General features: G+C 33.5%; 4 protein-coding genes, 1 non-coding gene and 1 pseudogene across 6 annotated transcripts; 4 read left to right on the plus strand and 2 right to left on the minus strand.

The window, feature by feature from the left end:
* The window catches only part of LOC104715758, an 8,416-nt pseudogene extending 7,098 nt beyond the window's left edge, over positions 1 to 1,318 (plus strand).
* TRNAG-GCC lies at positions 1,514 to 1,584 on the plus strand. The gene has a single exon. It is a non-coding gene; the product is annotated as a tRNA-Gly (tRNA).
* Positions 1,653 to 3,299, minus strand: LOC104712507 (bet1-like SNARE 1-1). Its single transcript, XM_010429424.2, has 5 exons — positions 3,117 to 3,299; positions 2,513 to 2,660; positions 2,222 to 2,278; positions 2,070 to 2,129; positions 1,653 to 1,967 (listed from the first exon to the last, which is right to left on the minus strand). Exons 1-5 carry the CDS (start codon positions 3,128 to 3,130, stop codon positions 1,878 to 1,880), a joined length of 369 nt encoding a protein of 122 aa, XP_010427726.1. The 5' UTR covers positions 3,131 to 3,299; the 3' UTR covers positions 1,653 to 1,877.
* LOC104712508 (deoxyhypusine hydroxylase) lies at positions 3,447 to 5,804 on the plus strand. Of its 2 annotated transcripts, XM_019229388.1 has the most exons (8): positions 3,447 to 3,703; positions 4,277 to 4,410; positions 4,531 to 4,766; positions 4,853 to 4,991; positions 5,184 to 5,310; positions 5,405 to 5,416; positions 5,477 to 5,523; positions 5,618 to 5,804. In XM_019229388.1, exons 1-8 carry the CDS (start codon positions 3,547 to 3,549, stop codon positions 5,648 to 5,650), a joined length of 885 nt encoding a protein of 294 aa, XP_019084933.1. In that variant the 5' UTR covers positions 3,447 to 3,546; the 3' UTR covers positions 5,651 to 5,804. The 2 variants fall into 2 exon arrangements, with proteins under 2 accessions (XP_019084933.1, XP_010427727.1); XM_010429425.2 differs by having other exon boundaries at positions 3,449 to 3,703; positions 5,405 to 5,523.
* Positions 7,028 to 8,039, plus strand: LOC104712509 (LOB domain-containing protein 16-like). The gene is made up of 2 exons (XM_010429426.2): positions 7,028 to 7,467; positions 7,635 to 8,039. The coding sequence occupies exons 1-2, from the start codon at positions 7,177 to 7,179 to the stop codon at positions 7,998 to 8,000; spliced, it is 657 nt and encodes a 218-aa protein (XP_010427728.1). The 5' UTR covers positions 7,028 to 7,176; the 3' UTR covers positions 8,001 to 8,039.
* On the minus strand, positions 10,794 to 11,876 carry LOC104712510 (LOB domain-containing protein 29). The gene is made up of 2 exons (XM_010429427.2): positions 11,498 to 11,876; positions 10,794 to 11,355 (listed from the first exon to the last, which is right to left on the minus strand). Exons 1-2 carry the CDS (start codon positions 11,792 to 11,794, stop codon positions 10,981 to 10,983), a joined length of 672 nt encoding a protein of 223 aa, XP_010427729.1. The 5' UTR covers positions 11,795 to 11,876; the 3' UTR covers positions 10,794 to 10,980.

Genomic DNA, 17,220 nt, shown 5'->3' on the forward strand with positions numbered 1-17,220 from the left:
AGTTGAAATGCTGAAGGTAATGTTTCTATATCCACCAACATTGTGACTAGCTTTTGGAAACGGCATACTAATTATCTCCGGACTTTCAAGTTTTTCACTGATTTATTAACCTGATATGCAACCCTATATCGTGAACAAAATATATTGTGTGCCTATCATCTTGATCAAATGCATGGAGGGATAAATTGAATCTTTCTTGTACTCTTTAGGCCTTGTTACAAGTTGAGAAACAAAGAGCTGACATTTCCGAAAGAAAATGTGCTGAAGCCCGAGAACTTGGGGAGAGAAGACGTAAAAGATTAGAAGAAACAGAAAGAAGAGTTTACCAACTACAAGACTCTTTGAACAGGTATTATTGATTCGTAATTTTACCAACCTTGAATTTATCTTGCTTCTGACAATTTTGACTGATTTGTTAAAAGCTTTAATATCAAACCCAGTACATTTACTGATGCTAAGTCTTGTTTAGTGTATTCCAGGTTGTTATATTCTATGTCGGACCAATTCTCGCAACTTAAGTCCATCTTGAGATCTCCTTCTATGTCAACTTCAACAATGGCCTCAGCGCCAGTTGTGCGTGATGATCTTGGTGACAGCTCTGAGAACTCTGAAGCTTCATCAAGTGATTCCGATTTCACTTTTCCAGCTCCATCTACTTCCCCAGACAATTTTTCGAATTATAACCCAAATCAGCTGCAAGTCATTGTTCAGGATCTCTCGACCACAGAAGCCAAAGGTCAGTGGTAATAGCACTAAATCCCATGAAAGCTTGCAAGTTACTTGTATATGAAATAATGGCTAGTTTTTAATGGGTTAAGTTGAAACACTTGATTAGTTTCTTCACCTAAAAATATAGATTCAATCTGTTTTTTGTTTTTGTTTTTGTTACACCTGCCTCTAAATCCACCATAATGTAAATCATTTTACACAAGGTATACATTGTTAATTGAATCATCCTTCTTCTCATCTTGTAGAACAATAATATTGCAGGAACAGAGAACTATGACAGTGATAAAGAAGGGGGCTTTGAAGATTACTTTTGATGATCCAGCACGATTTTGATCTCTTCACCAGATATTTGGAGTGCTTATAAGCTCTTTACTCCATTGTTGTGCCACAGGGCAATTGTTTTAGTGTTTTGCACTTAGATCAAACTTCATGTTGTAGTTTCCTCAGGAGTAGATGCTGCAAGAACTATGTAGGGTCATCAAGATATGTCAGGTTCCATGTGTCTTAAATGCATTACACAAGCCATGTTTGTTACTTCAACTAATATACAATTGTTGCTGAATTTCAGAAATACTAATTTGCTTTCATTTGTCCTATGCATTGCGCTTTAAGCGTTTGAATCCCTGTTATAACTAATTTCTTCCCGCAATTTAGAATCTTGGATCCATAACTAACTCAAGATAACTGTGGTATATGCTTCTCCAAGAAGCACCGTGTTATTTAGATCCCTGATCAAGTTAAAACAGGTTTATATTAAAGTCTTATATGAGCTTACGTACAACAAGCACCAGTGGTCTAGTGGTAGAATAGTACCCTGCCACGGTACAGACCCGGGTTCGATTCCCGGCTGGTGCATCAAGTATATTCAATATGCTATTATTTTTTTGTGCTTGACAGCTCCAGAATCTAAACCATCGCTATTATCAAGGGAATAAACGCGCTTTATAATCCATTATATTAAAACTTTTTATAAGTCTATGAAGTTTTTGTCCTCAACCCAAGCAGTGGATCACACTATAACACTGGAGGCATACATTCATTACACTGATCAGGGATAATTAGATTGTACGAGCCAACAGAGAGAGACTGATAATAACATGAGATCATGAATGGATGGTTGGTTTAGGAATATCCCAGGTTTGCCAATTTTACCGAGTAAGATAGTATATGACTAGAAACAAACCCACGAACGATGCCACAAGCGTCAGCATTCTGCGGCTTGACTTTGTCTCAAATACCTGCAAGAATATGATTCAACATATTAAAGACACTTTGCAACACATAAGAAAGCTATAGGCTAAGGGATCTGAGAGAGTATTTATTTCTACTCGGATATATACCGTTTTAAACCGGTCCATGGTTCCTGAGAGAAATCCCCTTGATGAATCCATATCATTGCCCTGCATAGACACCATGGAAAACGTTCAGTAACAATAGCGTCTGTGAGCAAATAAAATATATTACGAGTATCAGAAAACGCTGAGGAAAATACCATTCTGTCAAGCATGCGGTTATGGGTATCGACCTCTTCATTTATATCACCAGATAGCTGTTCATGAATAAAGAAACATATCAGAATCTGGTTCGAACCTAGTCGTGTATAAAAAATGTGAAACTATGCTATGGTTTCCATACTACAACTATGGGCAGTACTGTATGTTAGACAAACTCAGTTTGTTCCTATTAAGTTTGTGGCTATCCCATTGCTAATGTCATTTATCAAGCTTTCATTAGATGCTATGCTCGTCATTCAATAGAATCAGAGGCAAGTATTCAGGCTTACTCGTTTTAAGAGAAGGACTCTGTCTTGCAAACCTTCCAAGGCACGCTCATTGTCATGTTCATTGATTTCATGAGAGTAAGAAGAAGCAGCTCTAATTCCTCCCTCTTCAATGCCATCAAAGAGAGAACTTCTACCACCACGAGGCTCCCTGAAAACAACAATTAGACCTCAGCAAAGGACACAGCTCTAATTCCTCTCTCTCTTTTCACTCGATCATGATACGATAAAGTACTCAAAGCAACTAATCTCTAAAGCTAGAAAAGCTCAAGCAGAGGGCAACATGACTCAGTTGCAAATACAATGAATGAACTCAGATGCTACGCACTGTACATTGATTTAACAAATTCCAGATCCAGATTTTGCAGTTATATAATGGAAACCTAAATTAGTAAAGACGAATTGGGAGTGATCTACATCTACACGGATACAGAGCAAACAGAGTTCTATTCTATCTATATATTCACTGCTTCTTCTTCAGATCCGCCTGATGAACCCTAATCTACAAATTAAAGAACTCATGAGAACACATCGAATCATCAGATATTTCGCCAGATCTTTACCTCCACCAAATTCTAAATAGGAAAAAAAGATAAACGGAGCTAACCTTCTAGGATTCATCGATCAATCGAAGTAACGATCTAATCCTCCTCGCTTCTCGATTTCGCTGCGAAGTTCACCTACCTGGATCTATGGTTTCAGAAACACGAATTGAGGCAAGGAAACGGTTGATATGTCGAAAGAGAAAGAAGCTAAATCATCATCATCATCATCATCAATCAACATATAGACGAAACTGTTTTCATACACGTGTACTACTGTGTATACCGCTCTAAAGATGTAATAGAAACTATGGGGTCAAATTTAAAATTATGAGATTATTATGGTGGCTAAAAAGTAAATTGAGTTATTAGCAGAATAGGTCCCTGCGTTTTATTTCACGAATCGGATTCTCTCCTCTTTCGTATACAAAAACCCTAGTCGTCGTCGTCGTGGTGTCGGAACCCAGAATTTTTTTGAAACTGATTTTAGTGAAGATGGAATCTAATGGATCAGTTTCAACGACGGTTAACTTGGAGAAGTTTCTCTGCGAGCGATTGGTTGACCAATCACAGTCGATCTCGGAGAGATTTAGAGCTCTCTTCTCTCTTCGCAACTTGAAAGGAGCAGGACCTCGCAACGCTCTAATCCTCGGTTTGTTTTTCAATCTCTGCTTCTCAAAATCTTCTCTTTCTTACTAAAAAATTGGTACTTTAGGAAGAACATTTGAGTTAGTTACTCTTATAAGCTTTAAACTGAAGCTGTTAGGAAAAATCTTGAATTTTTCATATGTAAAAAACTTTGATTTGTGTTTTATTTGAAGCTAGAAGATTGAAAGACTTTGCAATTATAGCTATCTGCTTGATGTATCTAGAACTACAAGTTTCCACATTTTCCTTTTTAGTTAATGATTGATCAGGACACAACTTCTTCAGTCTTTATATGGTTTTGTTTACTGTTTGTGATTTGATTAGCTTTGGATTAGTTATGTATTCTGTGTTTTTGTTCATCAGGATCAAAATATTGTTTTTGCGCCATCTGTCTCATTACTGATTGTTTCTCGCTTTGATATGTGACATTTCTTAAACTGTTGATTTTTCTCATTGGATTTTCTTAGAATCTGAAGAGCAAGAGCTGTGTTTATTTAGTTTCAGTAGGGGAAGATTTCTGTCGATCATTGCGCTGGGATTAACTTCTCGTCTATCTATTTTTTTCCTTCTCCTGCAGCATCTAGAGACTCATCTAATCTGTTAGCACATGAAGCTGCTTTTGCATTGGGTCAGATGCAAGATGCTGAAGCAATTCCTGCTCTTGAGTCGGTTCTTAATGATATGTCTTTGCATCCCATAGTTCGACATGAGTTGAGTATACAATTTGATCCATGTGGTGGAGTTTATCTCAGATGATCCTAGTTTCCTCTGTATTAGTATAAGCTCTTTTTGTGATCCTTACAAATTGCTGATTCGCTATTAATTTAACAGGCAGCTGAAGCTCTTGGAGCCATTGGTTTAGCAGGTAATGTTGACATTTTAAAGAAAAGCTTGAGTTCGGATCCAGCTCAGGAGGTTCGAGAAACATGTGAATTAGCTCTCAAAAGGATTGAAGAGTTGGGCAATGTTGATGCTGAGAACCAGTCAACCACAACAGATAAATCACCTTTCATGTCTGTTGACCCAGCAGGCCCAGCTGCTTCTTTCACTTCTGTCCACCAACTGAGGTTCTTCCACTCTTGACCAACTCAAAATCCTTATAGATTATTTACCAGTTTGTAACAGGTTATCCATTAAGATCATCGATTTATAGGCAAATTCTTCTGGATGAAACAAAGTGCATGTATGAGAGATATGCTGCACTTTTTGCCCTACGGAATCATGGTGGAGAGGAAGCGGTTTCTGCCATAGTTGATTCTTTGAGTGCTAACAGTGCCCTTCTACGTCATGAGGTTTGTCAAGTTTCCTTCATTAAGTAACTTTCAGTTTGATCATTGTTTCCTAATGAGAATGCACTGTTCGAAGATGTTCATGAACTTGAATGAGTCGTTTTGTTAAGATAGTTAACCTTGAATCTCTGCTTATTGTTCTCCAACCTTAAACCGTATAAGTGTTGCTTTGTAATTGATGCAATTTTTTATTAGGTTGCTTATGTCTTGGGCCAATTGCAAAATAAAACCGCAATGGCTACTCTAAGCAAAGTACTGAGAGATGCGAACGAGCACCCAATGGTTAGACACGAGGCTGCAGAAGCGCTTGGTTCTATTGCAGGTATCTTTCCCAAAACACACTTCATTGCTTGAACGACCATAATTTCACTGTCTTTTAGTTTACTGACTTCTTCACATTACTCGGCTCTATTCAGATGAGCAGAGCATTGCATTGCTACAAGAATTCTCAAGGGACCCTGAGCCTCTTGTTGCACAAAGTTGTGAAGTTGCATTGAGTATGTTGGAATTTGAAAATTCCGGAAAATCGTTTGAGGTAAACACTTTGATCTCAAAACTCTTACCCTCATATCTGATGAATACTTTGGGACTGTGAATCTGTAACGACACATATCGCAACCTATTTGCAGTTCTTTTTCACGCAAGACCCCCTTGTTCACTAAGGATGCTCAAGGATCTTCACCATTCTTCAAAACATTTACCAACAAACAAAAGAACACAAACTTTAGCAGAAAGCAAACATTTTTCTACAGAGATAGAAGCTACTGTAACAACTCATTATGCACGATTATTAATTTATTACTATAGTTATCTTCATTGTGTGTAAGGTTAAGATACATTGTCTGATGGGTATGGAAGCTTTTCATTGTTTAAGTTAAGAAAAGGGCATGTGAAATCCAAATAAAATTCTGTTTAGCAACATTGGTGAAAGGTTGAGCTATCTTTGGTTATTCTAGGATTATATATACAGATACAGACGTATAGTTGAATTATTAAAAACTGGTTTCAAAGCTGTACAAAATCCATGTGATCAACTGACTTCACATTCAAAACTACTTATGGCATTAGCATCTGTCGGTAAACTTCTAACCGGCACTTTTCCTGTTTACCTGGTCTTCCAGAACACGACAAACGGCAACATTTCCAATGTCCGGCGTTCGGCGATATAAGTCAATATATATAAAAAAAAGATACTAAGTTCTGTTTTGGAGCCTTATCGATCGGCAATATCAATAGAAAAAAGGAAATGAATATTGTGTGAATGTTGCATCTCCCACTATGAATTTGTCTCCGTAGAACCCTGCATGATGACATTGCATTGTCAACCCATTCGCACCCTTTGGTTCACTCAAAAGTTTTTGACATTAAATGCACATTTTTCCTTCAAGTCAAAGAAACCAAATCTCATTTGGGTAGGCAAACTTATTAATATTTAGTAATACTCTATATACGCTATATACTATATATATAACCATTTTAAGCATATTAAGAATTTTAGTACAGTTGGTATAGAAAAAAATGCATGTCTACTTAATGATCATTCTAGGATTTTCTGTATCGACCAAATAAGATATAGCATGTATAGATTACATTATCTTAACGATTGTATACGTTGATCATAATACAAGATTATAACTCATAATTTTTAATACGATCTAACGTGAGGAAAAAAAAAAATACTTAAACAAATTAAATCCTTCATTTCGTAGCCTACTAAAAGCCTAATCGGTCGGTCACTTCAATTTTGTTTTATGAACCCGGAGAACTGATTCAATTAACACGGACACGGCAATGAGATATATAGTAAACTTCATTTACGTCATGAGAAGACTATACATACTATCTTATTCGAATAACGATTCTTTCATCATATACTCTTTATGGACTAAAAGACAAAATAGTATTCAAGTTCTAGTGATGTTCATTTAAAACAATGATAATCTATAAGGGTAAAGGTAACGCAAATGGTAGACAAACAAAAGTAAAACTAATTGATAATATAATCATAGAATACAGGGCAATTCTACATATATAGAATCAAACCAAATACACCAACAACTGCCACCATCCCATCGTATCTTTTTTGCTCTACTTCTCAATCGTTTACTTTAAACCATTTCCGAGTTTGCTCGTGTACAATTCTTACAAAGACAATCTTTTTGTAACTAAGTATAAAAACTTTGTTCAGATGGCATCTAACGGTACCGGAACAGGTTCTCCATGCGGCGCATGCAAGTTTCTGAGGAGAAAATGCGTGATTGATTGCATATTTGCACCGTACTTCTCATCGGAAGAAAGTCCTGCGAGATTTGCGGCCATTCACAAGGTGTTCGGAGCAAGTAACGTTTCTAAGATCTTGCTCCACGTTCCCATCCAAGACCGGCATGAGGTTGTCGTCACTATGGCTTACCAAGCTGAAGCTCGTCTCCATGATCCTGTCTATGGTTGTGTCTCTCATGTCTTCGCCCTCCAGCAACAGGTAAAAATAAAATATTATATTTTTAACGCATAGATCGGTATATAATTTATAGAATTACGTAGTGTTCTATGATTTTATGGATTATTTTTATTTTCCAACTTAATTAGACTGTTGGACATTTTTGTTTATGCTTTCACTCTAGGTTGTTTAACATATGTGATGTATAGGTGGCTTTCTTACAAGCACAACTGATGCAACTAAAAGCGAACCTCGCCCACCAGACAATTTCCACGGTCGCCGGAGATCTGAGCAAGAGATCAGAAATGATGTGGCAGCAAACAAGTGGTTACACGATACCGTACATGCCATACAGTCACGAAAACCCTAATAAACCGGTGTCAGTACCGCTGAGCTCAATCGAATCGTTGGAATACAGCCACACGAGTAGTGAAGTCACGACCAGCGTGCAAGATATTCAAACGGGTCGGTTTGGGTTTCATCAGGACGGTTATCCAAACAAGAAGAGATCGTTGAGTTACTGTAATAGCGATCTCGGAGAGCTGCAAGCGTTGGCTAGGATGATGAGAAACTGATATAGTTATGTCATATGTGCTTCTTTAAAATTATTCTTCTTCTTCTAAATCAAGATGCAATGCTATAACAGACAACTAATGTACTTTTAAATTTTATGGAAAATATTTAAACATCGAATACTAGCTATGAAGTGAAAGATTTCTAAATTTTTGCTTACAACAATAAAACAACAAAAATTATCCACTTTTTGAAACCATTAATTTTCCTGATTATTTTATTAAATGTTTGCCTTTCTGTTTAAGAGAAAATGAAGAAAATAATTATATTCGACATGGCAACTACACACTCGAAAAATTAGTTTAGTATGGGTATGGCCTATTTGTTGACTTTTCTTTATAGATGTGAGGATTTTAGTTATTTGGAAAATTTCAATTGTATAGATGATTGGTTGGTGTCATTAATTCTTATTTTGTTCTTCATTACTCGTCTATCAATGTCTATCAAATTATCTATAATATTTTTGAGTATTAGCAAACTAGTGCTGTTGAGTTGTGTTGTGTAGTCTTATCTTTTAGACGTTGTGCAACTCAACGATTGGAGAGTCAGTCTGTGATTTGTATAGTTTAATTAGTATCTACTCGTTTGTTGTAGGGGTTTTATTTCCTTTTTGATATCATTTTCCTCTGTCGTAGAGCGAAGAAAAAAGGTGTAGAGTCAACATAGTTCTCACTTTAAATTAAGATGACCATTATTAAACATCTTTTTGAGAATCGAACTATTATAGATGAAAATTGTCTTCCGAAGAAGTGATAAGCAAATAAATAAAATGAAACTCTTTATTCATATCTACACTTAATCATAAGAGGACCACACTTTAATTCAATGTTAGAAAAGATTAAACATGTATACCTAACGAGAATTAAGAAATGTCATAGTGATATTGGTATTTTTAGACAAAATGTCCCCTAAATAGGATGCAAGTTAACTACTTTGTTCTTTGTCACTTCCAAATACTTTAATTATCTTTAAATTACTCATCTAATCCAATTTGAAATTTCCCACCAAGAAGCTTCTCTAGTTGATCACTCATAAGATTTCCCAACTAATTAGTGACACCAATGGAACACGAACTCTTGTCCTCTTCTCTGTTCTTAAAAAAAACACTTAACAAATAGAACAAAAAAGAGTTTGACCGAGGAAAAAAAAAAGAACAAAAGGAGGCACAAGGAGTAGCGAAACGGCTGGCCTTAAGTAGAAGACTAGAAGTGGACTTACGTTTTCTAAAGTAGAAGACTAGAAGTGTACTTTGACCATAGACAAGCTCACGCGTACGACAAACGTAAGTACGTAACAAAGCTTTACTTGCACGAGCAGCGGCTTTAGCAGTGTTACCCGCAAAATTATCATTAACAAATTAAACATATTTAAAAACACCTACGGAATAATCCCTCTTTGACTCTTTGTTTTAGTATCCTCTCGAATCGAATTAAATATTAGATTTTTTTTTGTATCCGGAGAAAAACTTTACTGGCATAGAGAAGCATGTCCAATTTCACATATATTATGGGCTTAACAACCCCTAATGTCCATAATGGGCTTAATGGATTATCATCGAGACCATATGATACATATATTTTCTAATGGTGAGTTAGCTTATAGATATTTCCATTTATAGGTTAGCTACACTAACATAGGTAAGTAGACCATAAAAAAAATAAGAAAGACTATAACAAACGAAAAAAATTTGGTCAAGGGTTTATGAGATGAATTTCCTTTGGATTTTGTTTTTTCGGTATTGTAAATCTACTACCGATCAAACTCTTTTCCAGTGATATTCTAAACTAGCTAGTTGATATATAAAAAGACAAACAATTCGTGGCAAAATAATAAATTGGGGTTGTACTTTACATTCAATTTTTTCTATCAAGTAGTTCAAACTAGTTGTTAAGTGGATTGTATGCTCATATACTACTACTTTTCATAACAAAGTATATATATATTATTATATAGTATGTTCGGGTTCAGTGAATTTATCATGTAGATGAACCCTAAATCCATATCCAGTGATTTATGTTTGGATTCGGTTATTTAATTCTAGAACCTCGTTTTACGTTAGTGATATATCAATGAACAAAATATATAATTTAAAATAAAAATATCGCAACAACCAAACAACCAATTAAGATTAGATTTGTTGATAAATAAAATTCGCAATACATTATGGAAAAGAAGAGTTAAACCAATTTTTTTTTTATTTTTTTTGAGAAAGTAGAGTTAACCAGTCGATATTGATAAACTGTGTCTACAAACTTGATGATTATGATGAAAACATCTACAAATCGATGAATATTCGAACAACAAACAGGCAACAAAATTATGTATATTTTAGCACTTCTTGATAAAAAAAGGCCAGTGGCATTCCAATCGATCATGAGCATCAATCATATCGAGGATTATATGTATGTAACATATAACTATCTGCCAATAATTTGAAGAGAGTGTAAATTTTCGAACATGTAAACATAAAAATAGGCCAAAGATCATAATTTACCTAACAGTGATCCTATATCCGCTTTCTCCAGTATTGAGGGAAATTCACAACCAGGACGATTGGGCGTACGGGTACCAGACTGTATGTATACAGTATACGTACGTATTAGCAGAATCTAAAGAATCAGGACAGACAGTTTAACGAGCTGGGGAATTGTCTCGTTTAAGATTAAGATTGGGACACAGTGAAGAAGGAAAACATGATTCTTGTGCAAATATATATAACAGAGAAATTGAAATATATATACACTAAACTGATGTTGAGGATATTAATATATCTTTATATAATTCTAGGGCATCTAGTACTTTTTATTTATGATTACAACAAAGCTGGTTCGTTGAGCTAGGCAACATCATCAATCGCTACTAAAACCATCAAAAAGTCTGAAACATATATAAGCAGGCTATGTATTTATATATTTATATTCTATATAGATCGGATATTGAATAATTATAAGAATCACAGCCCATGTCTTGATATAAACCATATCACGAGAAGGAGATATAGCCAAAATTTGCTGACTGAAGCTCTTTGAGATTATCTTGATTGAAAGTGTTCAAGCGTTGTTCCAAGTCAGAGTAGATGGAGAATTCTCCCATGGCTGAGGAGGTTTCGTTGTGGTAACTATTCTCTGTGGCATCCCCGTGGTGAACCGTCCCAGAACTTCCGGTTTGGTAAACCAAATGGGTCTGATCATGATGATGATAAATGTTTTGAGGTTCTTGATGATCATGATGATAAGGAGTCTTAGTAGTGTCTCCATAGTAACCATTAGGGTTTTCTGATGTCGGTGAATCAGCAAAAATCATGCTTTGTGCTGTCTGTTGCTTGAGGATCTCAAGTTGTGCTTGTAGATTCACAACCTATACCCCAACAAAAAAAAAGTAACTAATTACAAAAAATTCGATCGCCGGCAAAATATTCTTATAGCTAGTGATTAAATATGTTTATATGTAGATTAGGAGTGAAAATAATGATCATGATTAGGGTTTTGAAAGGAAATACTTGTTGTTGGAGAGCAAAGATATGAGAAACGCAGCCATAGATGGGATCTTGAAGCCTAGCTTGAGCTTCATAAGAGATTGTAATAGCGGCTTCACATCGATCACTGATGGGAAGATGAGAGAGCAACTTAGAAGCATTGCTAGCTCCAAAGACCTTGTGAATGGCTGCAAAGTGTGAAGCTCCTTGTTCATGACAAAAGTATGGAGCAAACACACATCCCTTTGCACATTTCCTCCTAAGGAACTTACAAGCACCGCAAGGAGAGCCAGAGCTAGCGCTAGAGCTGGAGCTACTCATGATGATGATGGTGTTGTGATGAATCTTTATATTAGATGTCGAATTCAATTTTGTGATTAATTGTCTTTGTAGTGCTGTTGGAATTAGGTTATGATCTAACCTTGAGTATAGCTTTAAGGGAGAGAGATTTTATAAACAAGGCAAAGGTGGAGATGAAGGTGGGTTACATATATTAGGTTTGTTTAATTACATCTTGTCTGCTTAATGCTCTACACTTCTCATTATTTATTTTTATTCATTCCTTTTGCATTAGTACAACTTTGTTTTTCTTGTTAAAGAAATTGACAATCCTTTTGGATTTTTGTATGCATAAAAACGAGAGATTTATAATACATTGTATATATATATATAGTAGTATATTGCATCGTAGAATGGACGTGTACATTTCTATTAATTAAACCAATTTGATAAACCGAAAGCAAACTATAATGAATAAAATTACACAATAGACTTGGTACCAACAAAAAAATTACACAATAGACTTTTTTTTCTTGTTTCCGGCTCCACAAAATTACTAGGACTTCTAACCTACCCTTCCAACATTCGAGAAAAACTATTTACTTTGAAGAATGTTTGAGTTGATTGGCAATGAAATTATGCAACGTAAATAAGTAGGTGCCTTATGTATCTATTAAAAAATAAGTAGGTTCCAAGTAAATAGTAATCGAATTCAAGTAAAAAAAAAAAATTTGGTCAACAATTGCATTAAAACATAGAGGGAGTTAGGGTTTGAAACCGTTACAAGAAGTGATAAGAGTGGTTAAAGCACTTCATACTCATTCTTTAGTTCATTTTAATTTACTCATTCATTAGTTCTTAAAATGTTTAATAATAAAGTAAAATAAGTACAGTCTGAATTCATTTTAATTTGTATCGTCACACATTGATTTAAGCGAGAAATACATACATCAACAAAAGGTGTTCATCTTTTATGAAAATAGCAACTATCTACATATCTGCTAGAACTCTTAATTTTCGGCCTATATCTACATATAGCAACTGAAGTATCTCATTCACACCCCTTTGGCAATAATCTCTACTTTTTACTATATAAACTATAAACCGTCTAGAACAGTTAGTTAACAATTAATTTGGACACTATAAATAATTATTTTATCTACGTAAATTATATGCTTGGCAAATAATGTTCTCTTAAAAGAATAATGAGTGTTACCGTTACAGTTTAGCATCCTAATTTTAACATCATCTCCATATTCCATCAGTGGTGGTATAGTGGTTGTAAGGATTCAATACTTCGATTCTTAAAAAAAAAAAAAAAAACTTCAATTCTTCAAAAGGCTTCTTGTAATGTTGAGAAAAAAAATGTTTCCATTACCAATACGGAATCCATTAGTGAAGAATAAGGTATTTTAGTTATGTCTATATTACTCTAATTGTGGACCTGCTCCTACCCACCCATATTCTTGCATATAATATTTATATATATATATATAGGTTATTCCTCAGTCCTATCGATATAGATACGATCCCTAAAATTTTATAGGGATCCATTAACTATACACACGCATATGCGTTAAACACTTATGTAAGTATAATATGAACCAACATATCTTGAATCAAAATAAATCGTATTTAACTATACATGCATGTTTTCCTATTTTCTTGTTGATCTATCATTTGTTCTAGTAACATAAACTATTCAAACCATGATCTTTGTCAATCTATGCATACAGTTCAGCATTTTTAATTTCAGATAAGAGAGTATTAAAAAAACAATACAATAACACATGGTAAAGAAAAAATGTATATATATTAATTAGGCCTTCAATTAACTTGTATTTTAAATACCAAAGAAAATATAATGTGCCAACGATAGAGAGACAATGGACACAACGTCTGGTATATGATATATTTGAACAGTAGGGTCAGGGTTGTCGAGCAATATTGAGAATTAAAATTTTAACCTTAAAATAATATAATTACTTTATAATAAAAATTGATCTGTTATTAAGTACATGCTTCAATATATTTATTTGTGTCACGCATAGAAACCAACATGTAGACCCTTTCTCATGTGGCAAATTAATCAGTTCTCACACCCAAGAGCTCCAAGAGTGACATTCTTAATCCCATAAATCTCTCTTGTCCTACCACTTCTCTCAAGTTACTATATAATAATAACACACGAGGGCCAAAATGAACCAACAGTAGTGATCAAAACGGGTCGAAAACTCGTCTTGCTAATTAAGACCAACGATTAATTCATCGCTGTTGTGATTTCATATTGGTAATTCTATACGGATAAATAAGCAGCAGAAAAGTAACTAATTTCCTATAGAATTTGGGATTAAACAGAGCTTGGATTTAGAATCACCTGGTTATAAAAATGTTTAGTCTTTTAAAAGGAAACAGAAGTATATAAAAGAATATATAAAATATTATCAGTACAGTTTAACTAGAATATTCACCGCCATTGACAACGCGGGATCAGCTAGCCAAATCCTATACAGTAAAACCTCTATAAATTAATACTTTATAAATTAATAAACACTATAAATTAATAAATTTTGCTTGTCCCAAGTCGGGCTAGTGTAAAAATTAACAAAATTCGATAAGATAATAAGATAATAATTTTTTTGAAATTCCCATGTAAAATATGGTCCCAATAATATCATAAATTAATAATCATGTAAAATTATATATATATATATATATGTATATATATATATTGATATAATTATGTATGTTTCTCCTAAAGCTCATTTCTATAAAACAATTGTAATGTTATATTTTCAAAATATAACTATATCTCTAAAATATTCTATAACATGTCATAAAAATAATTAAATTTTTAAAGTTTTTAATTTTTATATATGCATCATTTACAACTTGATAATTTGACAGAATATTAAAATAAGAAAATTGATACTATTCATAAATTTGAATTTATGTATGTCATGTGTATAATAAGTCAATTTGTCTATAGTATTTGTAATTAATTATCAATAATTTTTTCTAAATATTACAAGTTCAATTCCTAAACCATAAAATTTACAACATTCGAAAATCTAATCATATTTTGCTAAAATTATCTCAACTCATAATTTTTAAAAATTTAAACAATTAAAAATATATCTATAAATTAATAATTATTATTTTATAGTGTAAATTAATAATTATTAATTTATAGTTAAATTAATATCACTATAAATTAATAAAATATCTTGATCCCAATATTATTAATTTATAGAGGTTTTACTGTATTTTTATGCTATCACATTTGAGGTCTTAATCAACCTTTCCATAGTGATGAGATTCTGGTTCAATATGCAGTTTTAAAATCATAATTCTAACTCTTACATATATACATTACAAAAAAAAAAAAAAGAAAATCACAATTGTGGTAATTACGTAAAGATGTGTATAATTAAAATTTCTTGAACGCTAAATTTCAGTAAGAGAAAATTAAATACTCCCTCCGTTTCATATTAAGTGTCATTTTTTTTTTGTCAACCATTGGGCCACAACTGGTCTACCATTAGCCAAATTCCTACATTCGTAGGAACCGAGACTCGATCCCGGGTGTGATAGTGCCTTCTGCAAATGGACTTACCTCCTGCCACTGCACTAAAGTCACTTCACATTAAGTGTCATTTTATATTGTAAATTTTGTTTCAAAATAAGTGTCACTTCGTATTTCTAATGTAGATGTTTGATAAATTTTCCAATTTTATCCCTACTGATTTAATGTACTGACCAATAAAAAAAGTTTGTATAGTATATTAACAAAAGGTAAAATAGAAAATTTAATGATTTTCTTAATATGTGTGAAAAATCCTAAAACGACACTTAATATGAAACGGAGGAAGTATATATACTTAGTAGTTTTTGCGTGTATATATATATATATATATATATATATAATTATTTATGCGTGTAGTGTGACTAGTGAGGCCTCTTGGTGTATCGAAAGGACTTAATTTTGTTTCTTCCTACGATCATTTTGTACGTAACTTCAATTGTTAAGAAAAGAATTAGACAGAACAAAAACCTGATTAAGTCATCTTCCATTTTAATTAAGATAGCAAATGAGCTTTTGTCAGCATTATATGTGTAAGCAGACAACTTTTCGTGTTCTCGCGCAACATTTCCTTTCACCTTCTCTACTCTTTCTCCACCAATATTAACTAGTATACGTTTTAAAATAAATCAATTATTTCTTATTTTGATTAAGTTAAATATCATCTGCAAAATTTGTTTCTTAGTCAAATGTTAATTGAATACTAATCCTTGGTGGTGATTAATTATCTGCACCTGATTTTCTTTGAACTACGTGGTAATGTACTACTGAATATATAGGGTAATGTCGGTGAATTAAAAATCATGTTTGCGGTAGTTCAAAGAAAATCAGATGCTCTATATAGTCTGTATATATACATACTGTTGTCTAGTTTGATTTCTTAACAGTGAACTATTGTAATTGAGTTATTTACCAAAATTAGAGTTTTTTTTTTTTCAGTGTCACGTGTCCAATATTTTGCTATAGGCAGCATCCTGTTTTTGTTAAGCTGAACAAACTTTTCGACCAAAAACTTTTATACAAACTTATGTTTACACAAATTCAATTCGTCGTGTGGATATTGTTTCCATAAAGCTGGAATAGAATCTTAGAATAAAACTTTAAATTAACGGTCAAACCCCAAAAAGGATGGTCAATTATGCTAATCCACCCCGAATAATTCGAGATAATTAAACATCAAAAAGGAAAAAGAATTAACCTATCCACACAAACAAACAAAAAACAACACACCGTAAAGATGACAAATAATAAGAACACGAGAAAAGGCCAAAACATATCGCCGCACGGGTTCCTACTTTGACCATATGTCCACGTCACGCGCTTTATCTTTCTAAACAACTCATCGTTCATCCCATTTTTTTCACTTTATAATCATCATTACTACTACTCAACTCAATGTTATATATTCTGAAACTCATATTGTCTTGACGAAGACCCTAGCGGTAAACAATAAAATTACGCACAAGTCATTGTGGCGTTAAGAAAGAATAGTCGTTATTCAATTTCTACGGTAGCTTCATATATATATCACATTGAGATACAGCTAATGAGACAAATTATAGAGTAGTACTAGTATGAATTAGGCTTAACCTCATTATATACATAATACAAAGAGCGTCATTCGTTTCAAGATTAATGTACATATGATATGACTTGTTGGTACGATTAAGTTTAGACTAAATATGTCTATATAGAACTAAAATGTTGGAAAATGATGCTGACCTATCTGACCCTGACGAGGGTCAACCCGACAACATATGACCTCACGTGGGTCCATCACACGTGTCTCGAAATTTAAATCATTTATATACTAGTACTATTTTGAGTATTGAGACTTCAAATTTACAATACGACATGCCAGCGAGATGAACACACATATATCCAT

Source organism: Camelina sativa, chromosome 9 (genome assembly GCF_000633955.1).
Source record: "Camelina sativa cultivar DH55 chromosome 9, Cs, whole genome shotgun sequence".
Lineage (NCBI taxonomy): Eukaryota > Viridiplantae > Streptophyta > Magnoliopsida > Brassicales > Brassicaceae > Camelina > Camelina sativa.